Source organism: Xyrauchen texanus, chromosome 3 (assembly GCF_025860055.1).
Source record: "Xyrauchen texanus isolate HMW12.3.18 chromosome 3, RBS_HiC_50CHRs, whole genome shotgun sequence".
NCBI lineage: Eukaryota > Metazoa > Chordata > Actinopteri > Cypriniformes > Catostomidae > Xyrauchen > Xyrauchen texanus.
The window spans coordinates 24722507-24745847 of record NC_068278.1 but is presented as its reverse complement, the minus strand read 5'-3'; the positions used below and the strand labels follow the sequence as shown (position 1 = coordinate 24745847).

General features: G+C 43.5%; 1 protein-coding gene across 2 annotated transcripts in view; it reads left to right on the top strand.

The window, feature by feature from the left end:
• Positions 1-23341, top strand: part of adamts3 (ADAM metallopeptidase with thrombospondin type 1 motif, 3) — a 198019-nt gene that overhangs the window by 150362 nt on the left and 24316 nt on the right. The window contains exons 18-20 of one of the 2 annotated variants that reach the window (XM_052093359.1): positions 5026-5182; positions 11391-11423; positions 11854-11986. In XM_052093359.1, coding sequence (XP_051949319.1) covers positions 5026-5182; positions 11391-11423; positions 11854-11986 — 323 coding nt within the window. The remainder of the gene's footprint in view (positions 1-5025; positions 5183-11390; positions 11424-11853; positions 11987-23341) is intronic. The other variant, XM_052093365.1, reaches the window with a different exon arrangement.

Sequence of the window (23341 nt, the reverse complement as noted above, 5' to 3'; positions counted from 1 at the left end):
ATTTGTTTTACACTAAGTAACTTATTTACAATAAATTACATAGTTCCACCCATCAAAAGTCGTGTCATAATTATGTGCGTTTTTGAATACATATGTCTCATATCGCTCAAATATGACGCACATGTACAAACCATATATCAAATGAAAGCTCTCATTGCCATTAAGAAGTTCCAATAAGTCTTTTTATTGAGGTATAATCACATATCTAATACACTTCGAATGAATCATGAAGTATACAATCATACAAGTGAAATTATTGAATATTTGCTGTGCTACTCGCACTAGACAGCACAGTTAGCCACAAATGCTACATAATCCTTTACCTTAGGTTATTCTCTGCAAAATGAGCCGTTTTTCAGTGTTTTCTGTGGTTGTGTGCCCAAGTAATCCCTCGATATGTCACACGAGTGCAGAAACACCACAAAGTAATGTTATATGATATTCAACAATCCAGGAAAATATGTTAAACATCCGATCCGGATAAAGCATATATTGCCGTAAAGCTTAGACCCTCCGCTTTCCGGCAATGTCTCTCAAGATCAAATAGACCAATCAGGGGCTGTGATATTGCATCCAGACTGTGAAGTGATCACTGGGTAGGTTACGTGCCCAAAACACACAGACGTGTCTCACCATACACCTGAGTGCATATTTACCACTTTCAACAGTGTTTTATGTAATGACAAAGGGTTTTCTGTAAAATTACACTGGGATTTTGCATTTATAGCATTGTATATGGGTATGGGGAGACTTTAGATTTGGGTAGGCGGAAAATACACCAAAAAAAGGTAATATTTCTCCCTTCAAATAAATTGAAATAGATATTAAATAAAACATGATACAGACAAAATTCCTTTTTCAGGTATTTGCTGACATCTAGTGGAAACAGCCAAAACTGTCTGCTTGCTGCTAGGGTTTACAGGGCTTGAGTTATACACTTTCAAAAATGAATTTATATAAAAAAAATCAAAAAGCGCCTCTTTTTTAGGAGGGTTATTACTGTTCAGACAACATATATTTAATTTTTTTTAATTTTTAGCAGTGTTTTATGCAACTTCAAAGGGTTTCCTGTAAAATGACACCAAAACTGTGTATTTAGGCCAAAGTATGTGGGAATGGGAAGCTTTTTAATTTGGGTAGGCCAAATCCAGGCGGAAATCCCCCAAAATGGCAAGGTTCTTAAGAGGTTAAGAGCAATGTTTTTTATTTTTTTTTTACATTACATATGTTAGCCAGCAGGTGGTGGCAAAAGATCATTTTTGTGTGTAATATGAGCCCTTTAGGTGACGTGAAGTGAATCCGCATAGGCCGTTTACATACAACAGCTGTTCGAGGTCACTTACTACACTACACTACTAAAGAAATTAGTTCAATGCACAAATGTGTTTTTTATGACCGTACTAAAGATGTACTTGTTCATTGAACTGTTGTATACAAGCAATATCACACTCGCAATCCTGTGATATGGCCCTAAATCAGCATTGCTGTGATTACCAACGGCACTCGGCCAGCGGCTTCGTGCCTGCTGACGAATCACAGCAGTGCTGATGTAGGACACTTGCTTGTGTCTTTATATATATTTGAAGCAGTTGTAAAATGATTATAAATGCACAACACACATTCTATTTTGACAACTGATTACTGTTTGTAGCATTAAAGTCTATTATATATATTACACTTTGCTGTACTAGAGGTCATGGGAGTTGATAGACTTTTAGATAGACTAGCATTGAAGTTCAGTAAAATGCCTCTGTTTATTCACAACTACTTCATCTTGCTATTGAAAGCTATGTGGTGCAGGTCCATGGAGTAGGAGAATTACAGTATAAGTCAAGTTTTGAATATGTCAGTCAAAGCTTAAGCTTTTTATAATTTCTTCAAACTCATTTTTTCACTGGAGATCACAATTCGTAAGGTTATGGGGAAAGAGGAGAGGAATTGTTCTAAATAAACTGACAGCTGGATCACAAATCAAGTGACATCAATAATGTTTGTGAATGTTTTTCAGCTGTGGTTTGAAAAGAGGCTGTGAGTGAGAGTGCTTGCTGGATAATGGAGGTGTAGGGCATTGTGCTGTGATCAATGAGTTTGATGAGGAGAGAGATTGAGAAACATGTATAGGGTGTACTATCCTCTGCAAACTCCCTTTAAATTAAGAGAAAAATTCATTTTACTTATTAATAAATATAAAAATTATAAACTTCATCCCCACTGAATTTCTCACTGATTATTGATCCAGGGCAATTATATAAAGATTTTAAAGTTCATGACATTGAACCTAAAACAACATATTTACTATAAACATTTGCAATTAGAGTCATGATAAAAGGAAATTCTTTGTTGTATCTGTACCGATTTGTTCTTTGTAGATGAACCACAATTACATTGGAGATCGGCAAAAAGTGTTTAAGTGCTCTTTTATATTTGCACAAATAGTATCCATTGCATTTTGTGTACTGCATATATAGCACTTCTGAAAGCTCAGACAATAAATATTCATGTTTTGTTGTTAAGAGCATCTAGAGAGCACTGATTCTTTGAGAGTTTGTGAGCCCTTTGGAATGATCTGTAGTCATAAATTAATTTAGTTTAATTTAATTAAAAATGTGATCTGAACTTTATATAAGCTGTTGTCTTGGACAAAGGAGATTATATTGAACATTTGCATTACATTTGTTGTCAAACATGGTGTCTTACTAAACGTATGTAGATGTATGTAATTTAAAAAAATAAACATTTAATACTCAAATTCCATCTTAATGTGGATAGATAAATATAAGTAAACCATTTTAGGTTGGAAAACTATGGCATACAGTGCAAAACATGTTGATTTTTAATTTTTAACAACAATGTTCCATACATCACATAAATCCAAATGTTTAAGTTGTAAATGTAATGGTAGCCAGCTGGTAGGTAGCGGTGCAGTGTGTAAACCTCTGACACTAGATGCTCTAGCCTTTAGTCTCGTCTTTAGCGCATCCACCGCTCATGTAGAGACCTGGGCTTTAATCCCGCTCGGAGCAGGTTGAGCCAGACCAGTTACAGTGGTGCCATGATCCAGATTGGAGGGAGTTTTGAGGGGGTAAATATAACGGTAGCCAGCTGGTAGGTAGCTGTGCAGTGTGTAAACCTCACTCCCCTGGCCTCAAGAAGCACACTAGCGACTGACAATAAGGGCTGTAGCCTTCAGCCTCCTCGTTAGCACACCCACCTCTCATGTAGAGCCCTGGGCTTTAATCTCACTCTGAGCAGGTTAAACCGGACCGGTTACACAAGGCATAAAAACAGCTTTTATGCAAAAATACAAAGAGTGGCGCACACTTCTTCCCTAGTGTGTCTAACACTTATACATACTACGGGCACAGTGTATATCGCGATATACTAACCTGTACTCCTTTCCCATTAGCGTAACAGCCATTAGACTCCGAACAGTATTGCAAGACACAAAAAAGGACTAAGCAATTAATTGCTAGATTACACATAAGAAAACTGCATACAACGTACACCTCTCAAGACACCGAACAGACACGCGCCCCTTCTTGAATGAGACACGCTGTCTTTTAAAACAGCTGGGCGCCATCAGAATGGACGTCGAAGAACCGCCTTAATGATGATGGACATCTGACACAGCCAATCACGGCCACCTAAGAGCAGATAGAGAGCGTACCAAAGAGGGAGGGAATAATGAAAACCAAAACATATACATGTGGGGAACGTAACAAGTACGTAAATGTAGAACAGTTCTGTAAAGTGCTACCGGCTTTTTGCTAAACAGCAATCTTTGACTACCTGTTCCCACTCCCAATACAACAAAGCACAGCATTTCTACTGCTTTAGCTTTCTGATTGTAGATTTACTTGCTTATTTAGGATCTTTCTGTGTTGCATAACCTACATTCTGTAAAGCTTCAGTTCATGGATGCCCACTGAGACAGCAACATTTTCCTGGAAAAAAAGGTATTAGTTCAGTCCCGATATCATCAGTTTCTTTACTGGCCACAAACTATTTAGGTCCTCAGGCTGTAAAAAACAAACAAACAAACAAACCCTAAACCATAATATTGCTTTCTGTCCTCTATTTTATAGTGCTTTAAATTGTTGGATAATCTGGATGGATTTTAACAGATGTCTCTTTTGAAAGCTGTTTTTCCTCCTTTTTCTTTGATATCCTCCCTGTCTTGATCAGACAAATTAAGGTGTCACATGAGGCAATTTAAAAGATGCATGGAGATTTTTAATATTTGTGGCATTCCTCTCAGAGTAATAAACAACATTTGCAGAGTAACAGTAGTGTTAAGGTCATCTATTTGGACATTTACTGTGGATTTGTACAGGCAATTCCTTCCAACCTTATTTTGGCACCAGAAACCTTTTGTGTGAGTTCTGCAAAAACTTGTTTCTGACACAATCATGATTCATGCAAATTAAGCTATTTCGATTTACAGTTACTACTTCAATTTACAACAACAAATAAGAATGTATTTAATTCACAAAAATGTATTACGTTATGTGTTCAATAATGTTCTTTTCATTAGTTACTATTAGTTACTGTAGAGGAAGATCAACCCAAATTTTGGCCAACATGAAATGCAAGAATGAAAAATTACTCTGAATAAGTTTCAAATTGCATGTGCTGCCAGAATGCTAATCCTTGTCTTATTTGATTAGTACTGATGCTTAATTTTATGTCTGCAGACGTGTTAAGGAAAGGAGAATCATTAGAAGAATGTGTTTGGTTCAGACACATTGTCAGAAAACTGTGTCTAAAGTAAACACGACATTGCAGATACAACAGGAGTAAAACAAATGTAAAATTAGTCGTCCTTAAAATGACTCCATGCATGTCACACTTGTTTAGTTTTCAAATGTGATTAGACAGATCCTAGTCTTCTTACACAGAGGGCATCACATAAATTTGCATACTCTTGAATATGCATGAACAAATGCTAAATAGCTGCTTACATAAGCAAATGCCTCTAAATATCACTTTACTGTGTCTGAAACATTTGTCCTATTGTTTTTCAAGATCATACCTAAGGACAACGAGACAAGGTCAACACTAATGTACAAATACATCATTCACGAAGACTCAGTGCCCATAAACAACAACAATGTCATTCAGGAGGACGCGTATGAGTGGGCACTAAAGAGCTGGTCCCAGTGTTCAAGACCTTGTGCTGGAGGTAATCTATACAGTCTTACAGTATTAGATATATAATATTAAACTGAGTGGCCTCTGCAAATGTACATTTTAGAACTTTTCTAAAAACTATCTTAAACTAACTAGCCATTTTTCTTATTACTTTTAACCAATTGGTCTAAGCTGATTTTTAGAGGATATATGTGGTCAGTTTCTCTTCATGTCATGAATGTGGACCATGGGGAAAAGAATGGCTATGCCCAACTACCCCCTGTGGAGGAGGAGGTAGTGGCACATCTCTGTCCTATGAGTAACAGGGCGTGGAAATCAAGCCCTGTATAACCCTCTAAGCCGCGTCAGGCCATCGGCAAGTCTATGGGCAACCTGGTCATCCTGGATATGGCTGACCCACACGGAGATGAGTGACAGAGAAAAAACTTCTCTGTTGAATGCTCCAGTGTCTCAAGCTGGCCTCTTTGGTGGCATAGTGAGTAAGTTTGCTGAGCATTATGTCACACCTCAGCAGCAGTCACAAGCCATAAGACACTTTATGCCCAAATGGAGCATAGCTCAGATGGCTTGCCCCTGCTCTGTCTAATGCCAGTGCCCTGCTAAAAGACCCACGGCTGCTAACTCAGTGCCAGCATCTGCGGCCGCCGAGCCACTGGTGAGGCCACGCAAGCTGTGGTCCAGACTGAAACAGCCACACCATCGCCCAACTCGCCCCGACGGGAGGAACTACCACGCTTAGCGGAAGTGCTCCTGATGGGCGCAATGCTTTGTAGCGGAAACGGAGCCCGTGGTTCCCTCTGGTGCTCAAAAGAAGGCTTGATTAGAGACACAGTACACTGTTCCCCACCTCCCTGGCTGTTCATCGGGAGAGGAATGTTGTTATTCACAATGTTTTGAAAAATGTTGTTACTGTGTCCTATGCAATAAAAAATGTTTTACAAAATGCAATAAAGAATACAGCACTTGTTGCAAATGCACGAGATGCTCATACATTCTCAAAGAAGAGCCCTTTTCCTCTTCAAAGCACACATATACATATCATATGGTGAGCAAACCAAATTGCCCCCTGTCCCATTATGCGGACGCGTGGCGAGCCCTAACCGGCATTTCAGAATGGGTGCAAAAAACAATCGAACATGGTTTGGTTTGTGTCGAAAGATCTGAGGGATGCGAACTTTCATATCCAAATTGTACGACACCACAGAATGTTTTTGAGATTTGCATTCGAGGGAACAGCATATCAATTCAAAGTCCTGCCCTTCGGGCTGTCTCTGGCTCCTCGGACATCGATGCAGTACTGAGACATCTTCGAGGTTTGGCTGTTACTGGCGCAATCAGAGGCTCTGTTATGCCAGTACAAAGACTTACTGCTTCAGCATCTAAACAGCTTGGGCCTCAATGTAAACTGGCCAAAAAGCATGCTCTCTCCCAGCCCAAAAATCTCCTTTTTGGGAGTCCGCCTCAACTCCACGAGCAGGCACGCGCACCTCACAAGCGTGCACGTTCAGGCCATTCTAGAGTGTCTGTCTCAGTTCAAACTGGGGAGAACACTTCTACAGAGGTGCTATGCAGCTCACCATGGGAAATACCACTGAGGAGGGATCTCCTCTCTCAGGTGCAGGGCACAATCTGGCATCCCAGCCCCAGCTGTCGAACCTGCATGTGTGGCCCCTGAATGGGGCGCTCAACACATGCCAGTACTGACACATTCAGTCATGAACACAATTTTACAAGTCAGAGCACCGTCCACAAGATGCCTCTATGCACTAAAATGGAAGGTTTTCACTGATTGGTGTCTCTCGCATAGCAAGGACCCAGTGAACTGCCCTTTACATGAAATTCTAATATTTCTTCAAGAGCGATTAGACGTAGGACACATCCCGTCAACACTTAAAGTGTATGTGGTAACTATATCTGCGTATCATGTACATGAAACTGGGCACCTGAAGACCTGTGTACTTCCAAGTCTCAATATTGCCTCGACATCGACCCTTTCTACGGTTTGCGTTCGACAGCTAAGTGTATCAGTACAAGGTCCTCTCCTTCGGCATGTCCCTGTCCCCTCACATCTTTACGAAGGTCGCAGAGGCAACCCTTACCCCGCTCCGGGAAGCAGGTGTCAGCATACTCAACTACCTCAATGACTGGCTCATCCTGGCCCACTCCCGAGAGTTACTATGTGCCCACAGGGACCAGGTGCTCAGGCACCTCAGCCGCTTAGGGCTTTAGGTCAACTGGGAAAAGAGCATGCTCACCCCGGTTCAGAGCATCTCTTTTCTCGGCATGGAGTTGAGACTCAGTCTCAATGTCAGCGCGCCTCACCAACAAGCGAGCAGTCGGTGCTGAAATGCCTCGCCGAGATCAGGCCGGGCACAGTGGTCCCTTTAAAACTTTTCCAGAGGCTCCTGGGTCATATGGCGTCCTCAGGTTTATGCATAAGAGACCGCTTCAGTACTGGATCCAGACTTGAGTCCCGAGATGAGCATGGCGCCCCATTTGGTTATCACCCGCCTGCCACCAAACTTTCAAACCCTGGACAGACCTCTGCTTTCTACGGACAGGTGTCCCCTTGCAGCAGGTGTCCCGACGCATCCTGGTCACCACAGGCGCACAGCCGCGGGCCGTTGGAAAGGGCCCCGCTGTGCTGGCACATCAACTGCCTAGAGTTGTTGGCTGTACTTTTTGCTCTGCAGAGTTTTCTCCTGCTAATTCAGAGCAAACACGTCTTGATCCGATCAGACAGCACCACCACGGTAGCGTACATAAATCGCCATGGCGGTGTATGCTCCCATCACATGTCACAACTCGCCCGTCCTCTCCTCCTTTGGAGCCAACTCAAGTCGCTGCGTGCCACTTACATCCCGGTTAACCTCAACGTGGCTTGCCCAGTGGAGAGTGGAGGCTTCACCCCCAGTCGGTCCAGCTGATTTGGGAACGGTTCGGCAAGGCCCAGGTAGACCTCTTCGCCTCCAGAGAGACCCCCCTCTGCCCGCTCTGGTACGCCTGAACAGAGGCCCCCCTCAGGGCAGACACGCTGGCACACAGCTGGCCCGCGGGTCTGCGCAAGTACGCATTTTCCCCAGTGAGCCTGCTTGCACAGGTGCTTTGCAAGATCAGGTAGGACGGGGAACAAGTCACTCTAGTGGCTCCCTATTGGCCTACTCAGAATTGGTTCTCGGATCTTGTACTCCTCGCGACAGCCCCTCCCTGGAAAATTCCCCTGAGGAAGGACCTTCATTCTCAGGGATGGGCACGCTCTAGCATCCGCAAGCAGACCTCTGGAACCTCCACGTCTGGCCCCTGGACGAGATGTGGAAGATCTAGCTGATCTACCACCTGCTGTCGTAGACGCGATCAACCAAGCCAGAGCTCCCTCTACCAGGCAACTTTACGCCCTGAAGTGGCGCTTGTTCGCAAATTGGTGTTCTTCCTTGGCTGAAGACCCACAGAGGTGCGCAGTTAGGTCAGTGCTTTCATTCCTGCAGGAGAGGCTGGAGGGGAGGCTGTCCCCCTCCACCTTGAAGGTGTATGTAGCTGCTATCGCGGCCCACCACGACACAGTAGACGACAAGTCTTTGGGTAAGCACGACTTAATTATCAGGTTCCTAAGAGGCGCCCGGAGGTTAAATCCCTCCCGGCCAAGCCTGTTCCCCTCCTGGTATCTCTCAGTGGTCCTCTCAGGCCTTCAGAGACCCCACTTCGAGCCGCTAGAATCAGTCAGACTCAAGGCCCTCTCCCTGAAGACGGCCCTCCTGATTGCGCTCGCCTCCATCAAAAGGGTTGGGGACCTGCAAACGCATCCAGGAACTACACAGGGGCGGAAGGGCATCTTTATAAAGACGTGTCCTGAAAAGGACTTTCTCGGCAGACACTCGTGATCCTAAGACCGCTACCGGGCTACGTGCCCAAGGTTCCTATCACTCCCTTCAGGGACCAGTTAGTGAACCTGCAAGCGCTGCCCGGGAGGAGGCAGGCCCAGCCCCTTCGTTGCTGTGTCCGGTACATGCTTTGCGTATCTGGACCACACGTAGAGCTTTAGACGTTCTGAGCAGCTCTTTGTCTGCTTTGGTGGACAGCGGAAAGGGAACGCTGTCTCCAAACAGAGGCTTTCCCACTGGTGAGTGGACGCCATTAAATTGGCCTATCACACCCAGGCCGTGCCCCCCCCCCCCCCTTGCGTGTCCGAGCACACTCAACAAGAAGTGTTGAATCCTCATGGGCACCTCCCTAGCAGACATATGCAGAGCAGCGGGTTGGGCAACACCCAATACCTTTGCGAGATTTTACAATCTCAAGGTTGAGTTGGTTTCGTCCCGTGTTTTTTCAGGTCCGAGCCGGTAGAACTCTGTACATGCTGACAAACTGACCGGGTGGACCGCTTGCACCTAGCGCCCTTTCCCTCCGCTGAGGTAAAACCGTGCACTCTTATCCCGGTATATCCCACTAACTCGGCTCCCTGGATGACTCCTCCCTATCCCTCTGGTCCACGAATTCAGCGGAGGATTTTACCGACCAAATCCAATGTGGGTACTCAATCTACCCTGTACTGGAATAGGTGCACCACAGGATGGGCCCCTACGTGGACTTATCCCTCTGTGTGTATTTTCCACGGTATGGTCCCCTTGCGAGCAGACCCGCGTCTCCCTTGGGCAATTCCCACTGCCCCCTGGTCGCCATGTCTGTAACAACTCCTCCCTCCCAATGAGGCAGAATCTACCACCACGCCACTTTCCACATGTGACCTAAAGACCCATGTGATGCATTCACCATGCTTTACCTCCCCCAGTCTGGGCAGGTGTGGTCTCCGCAGGGTCTTTTCCCCCTGAAAGAATAGGAACTGGGAAAGATCACCTTCCCCGATGCGTATGATAGCGTTAAGATGGCCCCAGCCGCTTTAACTCTGTCGGGGGTAAAGAACCAGAAGGCTCTGACTACTTCATGGGGCGTTGGGGAAGGGTACGTGCAGTCTGACACAGCCGGTCGCTTTGGCACATAAAATATCTGCCTGCTCCTGTGTCAGCAGTACACGTACATGGCTCAGCGCATGGCGTGATTTAAATTCGACCAAGACAATGTTTAGCTTCATTTAACGAACCAAATAGCTTTCAACTGTGCTTGATATAATGGCAAGTGATTTTCTATATCCTAATTAACAATTTTGCATGATTATTCAAGGATAAGATGTTGGAGCGATGGCTGCTGGAAAGTGGGACTGTCTATTTTTGATCAAAAATTACTTTTTTCAAATAGTGATGGTGCTATGTTTAACATCAGGAATGTCCAGACTATGCTTTGTGATCGGCTGAATACCACGTTGGTGAATAAAAGTACCAATGTCCTTCCAAAACAGCTGTACATTTTTCCAAACTTTTGGCCACCAATAGAAATGCCACTTGGTTTGATATTTTGTTATATAATGCAAAGACATTCATAATGTAGATTTTCAGGTGTGAATATAATGTTCAAATACTTTTGGGGGGTACTGTACTAGGTGTGTAATGGTTCTCGGTAAAAAACAGAACTGTACGGTTCGCCACCCATGGTTCGGTAAGCATTGGCACCGCGGTTCACCTCAAGTTAATGTTGTATCTGGAGCACAAAGTTTTGCGCTCAAATAAAGCGTCAAATAGACACGCACAGTTACAATCTAATGCACCTGAATGGATCTTTAAATGGATATGCTCCGCCTGTGTTTCACGTGGGGCAACTTGATGACATCACTGTTCTGCAAGTGTTGTGTGAAGCTGAAAATGGCAAGTGGATATATTGAGCCACTGGTAATATCGACATGATCATTTATGCCGAAATCACTGGGTTAAGATGAGCCGAAACACCCTTTCATTTTTAAGTAAGCACTCAGTGCTGATTCGGACAGGCATAAAGCAATATCTTTTGCCAACTCTATTTTTCCCACTCCGCTGATGAAGATGTGTGATTTCCTTGTATGATTAAAACACTATAGCCTTATCACAACATCCCTTGTATCAATTTTAATAGCAAAATTCCTTCTATAGTGATGTACAGCTTCCCAATATTTAATATATTTGCAGTAGAGTTTGAAATGCATTTATATTGATGCATGTAGTGTTATGGTGCAGGTACTAAGATAAATGTTGATTTAGTAATTAGAGAAAAGTTTTTTTTTTGTTAAAGACCCTAACGAAAATTAACCAAGATTTTACTATAGTAATATTGTAATAACAATGACTGCTGTCACCATGTTTTTTTTTTTTTTGCAGAAATCATGGGTTTGATACAATTGACCATGATTAGTAAGTTACCATGATTATACTATATATAGTAACCAAGTTGATTTTGTGATTACTATGTTTGTACTACAAATATCATAGTTTAACTATGGTTAATGTAAAACAGGGCAAAACTGTTGAAGTGTTTGTTACCAAAGAGAGTATTCTTACTTTGGATTTGGCAGAAATATAAATTGTTTATGAACATGGCAAATCCTGAACCATACTGAAACCATGACCCTAAAACTATTATACAAACCGAAATTTGAACTGTTACACCCCTGTGTTGTTCTGTATATCATTTTTCTGGAGCTAATCATTGTTGTTATTTTGTTCACATTTGGTAACTATTTTGATCAATGTGTTAAAATGTTTTCAGTTCAGAATAATTGTAGAAAAATAAATTATTTTTACATTTATTATTGTTATTGTTTTTTTATTTATTGGTCTTCAGGATTCCAGTACACCAAATATGGGTGCCGTAAAAAAGGTGACAGCAAAATGGTGCACAGAGGCTACTGTGACATTAGCAAGAAACCGAAACCCATTCGCAGAATGTGTAACTTGCAGGACTGTACTCAACCACAGTAAGTTATATTTCAACAATTAATATATAAAAGTTATATATATTTGTGCATACAACCTGTGGGAAAATGTTTACACTCTAAAATCATGGTTGTTAAATAAGTTTGTACATATTATAATTTTTTAGGCAGGGAACCAAATGTTTGTATGTGACACCTCTTTTGGGGCATTGGGGAGGGCTACGTGCAGCCGACCTAGTAGACTCTAGTACGCAGTAGCCTGCTTGCACCTGTCTCGGCAGTTCATGTAACACGGTCAGTGCATGGCGTTTTTATATGGGACACATTGTGTCACTTCATTCGACACAACGTCGAGTGAGTGACAGAAGGGGAACGTCATGGAACTGAGGGAAAGAACGAGATGTTGTGTCCCTCCAGCCACAGCACTAGACCTACCAATGTAAACGGCCGTACCTTATTTTTGGCTCCTCGGTGCAAAATCCTGACTCGCACTCGCTGCCCCGCTTCCATTTATACCTGTATGTACGGGGCGGAGCATGCAAATTCTGTCTGCCAACTTGACATTGGCCTTTTCTCAGGTTCAGAGGTACGTTTGGCATCCCAGGATGACCCCTTGTGTCACTTCATTCGACGCAATGTCTCGTTCCTTCCCTCGGGGAACGGAGGTTACAACAGTAACCATGACGTTCTTTAGTTCCTGTTTATCACATGTCCATGAGCTACTTTTATTTGTAATACAAAGAATGTACTTCCATTATTGAATCCCATTATTAAGACCATTCATCACTGAATCAGCCTACATATGCCACTTAGTGTAAATTTTCTTTGCACAGTGAAACTCATTTTCATTTAAAGATATAGATTGATAACGTATAATAATATTTATAGCAGTATGAGTAAACATTTGTGCTCCCTTTTCACATCATAATTCTTCTTCTTCTTGATCCATTAGCCTTGACATTTTAAAATATTTGCTTTGAAGTCACAGCTGGATAAAGGCATGGGCAGAGGTGGGCTGAGCCCACAGTATGAAATAAGAAATGTTGTTTTTTACAATTTGTGTATTGGTTAAAAGCAATTTGGAGGTGGGTTGTGTCTTGCAAACTTTGAGGGTGGGCTGTAGACTGCCCCAAGCAATCATAAAATAGCGCTTGAAATATTTTGTATTTTTCTATATTTTTCATTGTCCAAAAGCAACAATAGGTTGTATAGTCAAGAGGCTGCTTCACTCTGTTGCAAACCAGGAAGTCAGAGACGTTAATAAGAGATTGTTTGTGCAATACATATGTGTTTGGAAGCCTGGTGGTGCTTCTAGCACTGACAGTGATGTGGCTGCTGTTAATATACCACAGGCTCCCTTTTCCCCAGCTCCCACTCATTAAATATCTCTGTCCACTTTATCCATCCATCCATTCATCCATCCATCCATAATTCCTGTATATTTACCTAAATGACTTTATACATGTTTATTTAAATTTACAAGTAAAACTAACAATACCCTCTACTATTCTACAAAGGCCACATTCCGTAACATCACCAATAGTGAAACTGAGAAAAATGGCAGTAATTATTTTGATGTGGATTATGTAGTTACTGCATTTTCACAGCATGTTTTCTTTGAATCTCAGCATATGAACCAAACTCGTCTGTCAAAGGACAGCTTATGAGCCAAACTCGTATGTTACAGAACAGATCATGGTCTAAGAGACCTAATTTGAGTTATAACTCAATTTTGCGTGTTTCCTTTGTAGGGCAGTATAATTGCTAATTGCATTTCCATTTAACCAATTAATCAGAAAGTCAAAGCAAAAGATTCTTCATCATTTAATAGTGTATCATCACTTCTTTAAGCAGTTCCCATCTGTGTTCAAAGTTTAGGTTCTTATCCTTGTATGTTATCAATCCCCCCATCCAATATATATCCTTCCACTCATCCTTGTATTCATCCTTGAGTACCCACTTTATATTAGGTGGCCTTAACTACTATGTACTTAACCATTTGATCTGTATTTCAATATATTTTTAATATAGGGAATAAGTATAAAATATCTGTATAATGGGCCTCTTAATGTTCACAATTATGCCAAGAGCTCCCTTTTATAGAACTATTATACTGTTGGCATATTTAATATGTACAGTGCCTTGCGAAAGTATCGGCCCCTTTGAACTTTTCGACCTTTTGCCACATTTCAGGCTTCAAACATAAAGATATAAAACTGTAATTATTTGTGAAGAATCAACAAGTGGGACACAATCATGAAGTGGAACGAAATTTATTGGATATTTCAAACTTTTGTAACAAATAAAAAACTGAAAAATTGGGCGTGCAAAATTATTCAGCCCCTTTACTTTCAGTGCAGCAAACTCTCTCCAGAAGTTCAGTGAGGATCTCTGAATGATCCAATGTTGACCTAAATGACTAATGATGATAAGTAGAATCCACCTGTGTGTAATCAAGTCTCCGTATAAATGCACCTGCTCTGTGATAGTCTCAGAGGTCCATTTGAAGCACAGAGAGCGTCATGAAGAACAAGGAACACACCAGGCAGGTCCGAGATACTGTTGTGGAGAAGTTTAAAGTCGGATTTGGATACAGAAAGATTTCCCAAGCTTTAAACATCCCAAGGAGCACTGTGCAAGCGATAATATTGAAATGGAAGGAGTATCAGACCACTGCAAATCTACCAAGACCCGGCCGTCCCTCTAAACTTTCAGCTCATACAAGGAGAAGACTGATCAGAGATGCAGCCAAGAGGCCCATGATCACTCTGGATGAACTGCAGAGATCTACAGCTGAGGTGGGAGACTCTGTCCATAGGACAACAATCAGTTGTATACTGCACAAATCTGGCCTTTATGGAAGAGTGGCAAGAAGAAAGCCATTTCTTAAAGATATCCATAAAAAGTGTCGTTTAAAGTTTGCCACAAGCCACCTGGGAGACACACCAAACATGTGGAAGAAGGTGCTCTGGTCAGATGAAACCAAAATCGTACTTTTTGGCAACAATGCAAAACGTTACGTTTGGCGTAAAAGCAACACAGCTCATCACCCTGAACACACCATCCCCACTGTCAAACATGGTGGTGGCAGCATCATGGTTTGGGCCTGCTTTTCTTCAGCAGGGACAGGGAAGATGGTTAAAATTGATGGGAAGATGGATGGAGCCAAATACAGGACCATTCTGGAAGAAAACCTAATGGAGTCTGCAAAAGACTTGAGACTGGGAGGGAGATTTGTCTTCCAACAAGACAATGATCCAAAACATAAAGCAAAATCTACAATGGAATGGTTCACAAATAAACATATCCAGGTGTTAGAATGGCCAAGTCAAAGTCCAGACCTGAATCCAATCGAGAATCTGTGGAAAGAACTGAAAACTGCTGTTCACAAACGCTCTCCATCCAACCTCACTGAGCTCGAGCTGTTTTGCAAGGAGGAATGGGCAAAAATTTCAGTCTCTCGATGTGCAAAACTGATAGAGACATACCCCAAGCGACTTACAGCTGTAATCGCAGCAAAAGGTGGCGCTACAAAGTATTAACTTAAGGGGGCTGAATAATTTTGCACGCCCAATTTTTCAGTTTTTTATTTGTTAAAAAAGTTTGAAATATCCAATAAATTTTTTTACACTTCATGATTGTGTCCCACTTGTTGTTGATTCTTCACAAAAAATTACAGTTTTATATCTTTACGTTTGAAGCCTGAAATGTGGCAAAAGGTCGAGAAGTTCAAGGGGGCTGAATACTTTCGCAAGGCACTGTAGTTATAAAATTTAAAATATAAAAATCTGTATCTTCTATGCATATTCTCTCCAAAAATGAATATAAGTAGTCTGAGTAGTCCTCCGACCACATTCTTCCCCAGATGCCCTCCTATGACATTTCTCAGCCCACCCTAACATACTGCAGCTGGCAAAAGGTGGGCCTGTTTGAAGTGTTCTGAAAGAAAAAAATCTTTGCTTGTTTGACATATCTCTGAAGTCTTTTTACAGATTTTTACCGGTTTATCTGTTTATCAGACACCAAAAATGTTGACTTATTAGAGATATGCCATAGCTGTGCATCTATGATAAGCACATTTGATTTGAAATATCCGTCAAAAGAATGTAACATATATTTAAATCTTTGAATAGATGCTCTTTATGTTCTGAAGATTCTTCTGTTTGTTCTTAGCCATTAAATTCTTTCCAGAACAGATCCACTTTAATCCATCCATCGATGTTAATATTCATTAACTTGACTTTTATTTATTTATATGTCTGTCCAGTGTTCCAGCTGAATTGCATTTGAAACTTAGATAAATGTATTAATTTTTTATTTATATATATTTATATTCCAACGAGAGTATTTCCTTCAAACTCAATGCTCGTAAAATCCATCAATGGATTCCATCGCACAAAACTTATAGAGTGAGTAGTGGGTGACTTGCTGTTATTTATTTATTGTTTTCTTGTGTATAACTGAAATAATCAATTATAAAAGGATATAAAAGTATTCTGCCATTCTGAAGTGAATTGTCCACTTTGTGGCTCTAAATGCAAGTTACAATTTCTCCCAAACAGATGTGTTTTTTTTTTTTTTATCCCATTTTCTCCACAATTTGGAAGGCCCAATTCCCACTTCTTACTAGGTCCTTATGGTGGCATGGTTACTCACCTCAATCCGGGTGACTCTACGCTCCCTAGCAACCGGGCCAATTTGGTTGCTTTGGAGACCTGGCTGGAGTCACTCAGCACACTCTGGATTCGAACTCGTGACTCCAGGGGTGGTAGTCAGCATCAATACTCGTTGAGCTACCCAGGCCCTCACAGATGAGGTTTTTAAAGTTAATGCTCTATTGAATTTTAGATCAACAAAACCGATAGTTTTATAAAAACCAAATGTGAGATGAAACACTCAATTGCTGAAGAAAACATCTTTTTGTGGTGCTTCTATGGTATTTTACGGGTAATGTGTTGACTTCAGTGCTCATCAGGACTCGTACTCCAATGGTTTGGACTGTAAGTGCAACAGTATGTCATTTATATACTATATATCACTATGTCAACGCATTGACCTACCGTGTAATTTGACCAGGCTCAAACAAAACTGTAAATGTAGTTTGTTATTTTATGAAAATATTAAAATGTATTGCCATACAACTCTTAAAAAAAAAAAAAAAAAAATAGTTAGTAGTAGTTATACTCAAGATATTTTTTAGAAAAGTGGGATTCTCAGTATAGAGCATTTTGGCAATATTTAAAAACTCCCTGAATTAAGAGGAACTGAATAAAGTGGAAGAAGCCACCTTCTAACAGAGATAAGCTGTTGATATCAGCTTTTAATGGGTAAGCCGGCGAGATGTAAATTGAAAGAATATATTGGGGCAGATGTTTCAAACGATTAATTTGTTCCTTTGATTAACTAATTGAGTGAAACAGTTGTAGTAGACCTCCACAGCATAAGGTCACTTTAAACAGATTATTATTTGAGCCTCTTACAAAAGACTGTATGATAATAAATTGTTCTCTCTCTTTCTCTCTCTCTCTCTCTCTCTCTCCCCCCATCAAATTGTATTTTTCAAGCAGAGAGGAAAGCCATGTGATTTTAATTCAGCTTTAGAGTTTCACATTGATTAAACTTTAATGAGGAACAGGAAAGAACACTCATTGCACATTGAGGAATGATATGCCAGATATTTACATTTAGTAATTTAGCAGACGCTTTTATCCAAAGCAACTTACAAATGATGAACATTAGCAATTTGTGATACAAAAGTCAACAATATCTGCAGTACCGCACTGCAGGTGGCAGGACAATTATAAAGAATACATATTTAAATGCTTTAATTAATATACTGTATATTTTAGGCAGCTTCCACACTAGAGCTTTTGCCACAGAGTTTGTTTGATGTCAGAATTGGCTCATTTGCTTGCCATTAAAAAAGGTTATTACTGTTAATTAAAACTATAATGAAGCCATGAACCATGAACAGTGGAAAAAAAATTGCATCTTTGCATGCTCTCTCAGTTGCAGCTATTATAGTATAATACATTTTTCATAGCTGCTTGTCTCTGAATAAATTGCAATTGGAGCTTGTATTCTTTTTAGCTCTTGAAAAGATTCGGTAGACAAACGCAAGTGCTAGTGTGCGTGTAAGGTTTTGGTGGTAAATCCAAAGAGAAAACTATTTTAATAACAGTGAAACTGGAGTCATCTTTTCTTGAGTCTTTACCTAGTTTCAGTAGTAAACAGCTGTTACTAGGGCCCACGGTGGTTCTCACAGTTTGGACCCAATTTGTAAGATGTTAAATGAAACCTATGGGTACAGGAAGAGGAGGTGGAATTGAACTCGGGTTTCAAAACAAGCAATCAAAAATAGCCATAATCCCATTAGGTTGGTGTTTTGTGCTGTTATAAATGAACAGAATAAACATAAATGAAGTCCTTAACAGAAGTTACAAGAACAATAGAATGTATTCATGATATAATATCGCCAGGTGTTATTTTACTGGCATATTTACAGCCTGTGATGTTTTTCTATTTCCCCTGTCATTTTGTCTTGTGTCCCGCCCATTCATTAAGTTTTCCCCTCCAATAGCGATGTACCATACTTGGCCTTGAAGAATGTATCTTGAGAACTCACTCATTGAACAATCAATTTTGCTTCACTGCATGTTACTTTAACCCATGCACATCATTGCAACCAATACAAATCCTGAACATCCCATTTCCCATCAAGCCAAACTCTCACTTGAGAGTGAGGTGCTGTGGTGCCTTCCTCTTATGATGCTGATATTTTCTATGTGTGCCCATCAGTCACCAGCACTCCACCCCTACTTCTGGTTTGTCTCCCACCGTCTTCACATCTGCTGCAGTTTCGGGTGATGACACTGCGGCTGCAGTTTTTCTCACAACTCTCTTTGCATCCACTTGGCCTCATTTAAATTTTTATCTGCTTGACTTTTAAAGCTGTCTCTGCATGTGGTAACTTTTAGTTCAGCTATTAGTTTCCTGTCTCTATGGCACCTCTGCCATAGAGACTTTATCTATGGAGGTTTTGGTGTCAAACACCACACTTTCAGCTGTTTCATTAACAAGCTCAAATCTAGGCTGGACATCTGCATTCTGCCAAGAATTTTCTCCATAACGGGTATAAAATTTGTATTCTGAATTACTCAGGTTCTCATTCCATGTAAAAATATAAATAAAAAAATATGAAAATTATTTTCATGACATCCATGCACATAACTTGAATATTTGCATCATTCCACCAAAGAGGACAGAGCACCACTCTGTTTTCTGTAAGGCTGCTTTGGAACAGTATGTATTGTAAAAAGCTCTAGAAAAAATAAAACCTAATTGAATTTTAGTCAGACATGTGAACAAATGAGTCTTAAGCTGGTTATTTTTAATGAATTAGAAAAAAAGAAATTTAACATATGAGTTCTTGATTTCAATCAATCTAGTGAATAGGTTGGAGTGGTTCTTTTCTTATTCTTTGAACTTTCATCATGTTCACCTTGAAATTAATTGAGAATTGCGTTTTGTGAACTTAAGGTTTGTGTAAGTAGTATAATTACTGAACTGAAATCTTTAAATGGACTCTTTAAATGGTTAAATTATTTATGATTCCCATGCCTAATAAAATCTCCACCTCACCATTCAAACATCTAGGTTACGTATGTAACCTCCGTTCCCTGATGGAGGGAACGAGACATTGTGTCAGAGAAGCGACACTAGGGGTCTCTCTTGAGCACCGATATTCACCTCTATGAAAAGGCCTATGATCTATGAAAAAAGGCCAATGAGAGTTGGCAGCCAGTATTTGCATGTCCCGCCCCCGGACATACGGGTATTTAAGCGGCGCAAATACGGGAGTTCATTCAGGATTTTTCTGAGGAGCCGGAAATAGTCCAGCCACAACAGTGGCTTGGCTCAGCAACGTGGCAGGGGAGACACAACATCTTGTTCCCTCCATTGGGGAACAGAGGTTACATACGTACCCTAGACGTTCCCCTTCTGTCGCTCTCTCCACGTTGTGTCAGAGAAGCGACACTAGGGGTCAACTTAAAAAGTGCCATGCGCTGAGCCGTGTACGTGAACTGATGATACAGGAGCGAGCAGGTATTCTTACGTGCAGGACGACCAACTGTATCAGGCTGCACGTACCCTTTCCCAATGCCCCATTCAAGCCATCAGACTCCTTATCGTTATCCTGGAGGGGGGAACAAGGTGATGGCCGCCAACCTGGGAATGGGCCAGCCTGGCTGGGCCACTTTTCTCTCTATGTTTCTCGCATAGAGCAACTACGGCCAGGGCACTTACACGCATTGAGGGAAGGGGGTCTTAGCCCTTCTTTCAGGGTGGAGAAGACCCTTGCGGAGGCCACACCTACCCGGCAGGGGAGGCAAAGTTTAATGGCAAATACATCAGATGGCCTAACTTAGGACCTATGTGGAAAAATTGGTGCGGTGGTAGACCCAACCCCGTAGAGGGGGGATAGCGAACAGCATGGCGACCGAGGCAGCTGTAACTGCCTAAGGGAGACACGGGGGTCCGCTCGTGAGGGGACAGTACCGAGGCATTACACACAGGGGCAGTCCGAACAGGAGACCTTACCTGTGGAGCACCTATACCAATACAGGGTAGCTTGAGGTACCCGCAGTGGCTTGGGTCGGCGAGTTCCTCCGCTGAACTGCGGACCCACGAGGGCTAGGGAGGAGTCAACCAGCGACCCAAAAGATGGGATCTCCTGGGAACGGAGGCGCACTGTTTTCCCTCGGTCGAGGGAAAGGGCGCTAGGCGCAAACAATTCACCCGGTCAGATCGTCAGCGTGCTACAGAGTTCTACGGGCTCAGACCTGAGAAAACACGGGACAATACTGACTCAACTTGGAGATTATAGAATCTCGCAAAAGTGTTAGGTGTTGCCCGCTGCTCTACAGATGTCTGCTAGGGAGATGCCCCTGGCCAGTGCCCACGAGGATGCAACATTCCTGGTGGAGTGAGCTCGAACCCGCAAGGGGGGGGCATGGCCTGGGTGTGATAAGCCAATGAAATGGCGTCGACAACCCAGTGGGCAAGCCTCTGTTTGAAGACATCGTTCCCTTTCCACTGTCCCCTGAAGCAGACAAAGATCTGCTCAGAGCGTCTAGTGCTCTGTGTGCGGTCCAGATATATACGTAAAGCACATACGACACAGCAATGGAAGGGCTGGGTCTGCCTCCTCCCGGGGCAGCGCTTGCAGGTTCACTACCTGATCTCTGAAGGGTGTGGTAGGAACCTTGGGCACATAGCCCGGTCGCGGTCTTAGGATCACGAAAGTGTCTGCCGGACCGAACTCCAGGCAAGTTTCGCTAACAGAGAACGCTTGCAGGTCCCCGATCCTCTTGATGGAGGCGAGCACGATCAGCAGGGCGGTCTTGAGAGAGAGGGCCCTGAGTCCAGCTGAATCTAGCGGCTCGAAGGGGGGTCTCTGGAGGTCTGTGAGGACGACCGAGAGATCCCAGGAGGGGAACAGGTTAGGCCGGGAGGGAGTCAGCCTCCGGGCACCCTTTAGGAACCTGACAATTAAGTCGTGCTTACCAAGAGACTTGCCGTCTACTGTGTCATGGTGAGCCGCGATGGCGGCGACATACACCTTGAGGGTGGAGGGGGACAGCCTCCTCTCCAGCCTCTCCTGTAGAAACATGAGCACTGACCTAACCGCACACTTCTGTGGGTCTTCGGCTCGGGAAGAACACCAGTCTGCGAACAGACGGCACTTTAGGGTGTAAAGATGCCTGGTCGAAGGGGCTCTGGCTTGGTTGATAGTATCTATGATGGTCAGTGGTAGGCCGGCTAGATCTTCCGCGTCCCGTCCAGGGGCCAGGCGTGGAGGTTCCAGAGGTCTGGGTGCGGGTGCCAGAGCGTGACCCGTCCCTGAGAAAGAAGATCGTTCCTCAGGGGAATTCGCCAGGGAGGGGCTGTCGTGAGGAGCGTGAGATCCGAGAACCAAGTCCGGGTGGGCCAGTAGGGGGCCACCAGAGTGACTTGCTCCTCGTCCTCCCTGACCTTGCATAGCACCTGTGCAAGAAGGCTCACTGGGGGAAAAGCGTACCTGCGCAGCCCCGCGGGCCAGCTGTGCACCAGAGCATCTGCCCCGAGGGGAGCCTCTGTCAGGGCATACCAGAGCGGGAGTGGGAGGTTTCCTGGGAGGCAAGAAGGTCTACCTGGGCCTTGCCGAACCTGTCCCAAATCAGCTGAACCGACTGGGGGTGGAGCCTCCACTCTCCGCCGGGAAAGCTCTGTCTTGACAGCGCGTCCGCTACCGCATTGAGGTTGCCGGGGATGTGAGCGGCGCGCAGTGACGTGAGTCGCTGCTGGCTCCAAAGGAGGAGACGACGGGCGAGCTGTGACATGTGGAGGGAGCGTACTCCGCCTTGGCGGTTTATGTAGGCTACCGCCGTGGTGCTGTCTGTCCTGACTAGGACGTGCTTGCCTCGAATTAACGGAAGAAACCTCTTCAGGGCAAGAAAAACAGCCAGCAGCTCTAGGCAGTTGATGTGCCAGCGCAGCGGGCCTCAGTTCCACCGGCCTGCGGCTGCGTGCCTGTTGCACACGGCGCCCCAACCCAGTTTGGAGGCGTCGGTCGTAACCAGAACGCGTCGGGACACCTGCTGCAAGGGTACTCCTGCCCTTAGAAAGCAGAGGTCTGTCCAGGGTTTGAAGGCTTGGCGGCAGGCAGTGGTAACTTTCACATTGTGTGTGCCACGGCGCCATGCTCGTCTCGGAACTCAAGTCTGGAGCCAGTGCTGAAGTGGTCTCATATGCATCAACCCCAGCGGTGCGGCTGCCGCGGAGGATGCCATATGCCCTAGGAGCTGTTGGAAACGTTTTAGAGGGACCACGGTGCCTGGCTTGAAGGAAGCGAGGCATTTCAGCACTGAATGAGCAGGCTCATTGGAGAGACGTGCTGTCATTGAGACATGGCATAGTAACTCTCGCGAGGAGGCCAGAATGAGCCAGTCATCGAGGTAATTGAGTATGCGCATGCCAGCTCCTCGGAGCGGGGCAAGAGCTGCCCCTGCGACTTTCGTGAAGACGTGAGGGGACAGAGACAGGCCGAAGGGGAGGACTTTGTACTGATATGCCTGGCCGTCGAACGCGAACCGCAGAAAGGGTCGATGTCGAGGGAGAATCGAGACGTGGAAGTACGCGTCCTTCAGGTCTATCGCTGCGAACCAATCTAGATGTCGGACGCCAGATAGAATTTGTTTCTGGGTGAGCATTTTGAACGGAAGTTTGGACAAGGTCCGATTGAAAACTCGCAGGTCCAAGATCGGTCGTAAGCCGCCGCCTTTCTTGGGTACAACAAAGTAAGGGCTGTAGAAACCCTTCTTTGTTTTGGTTGGAGGGACAGGCTCTATCGCGTCC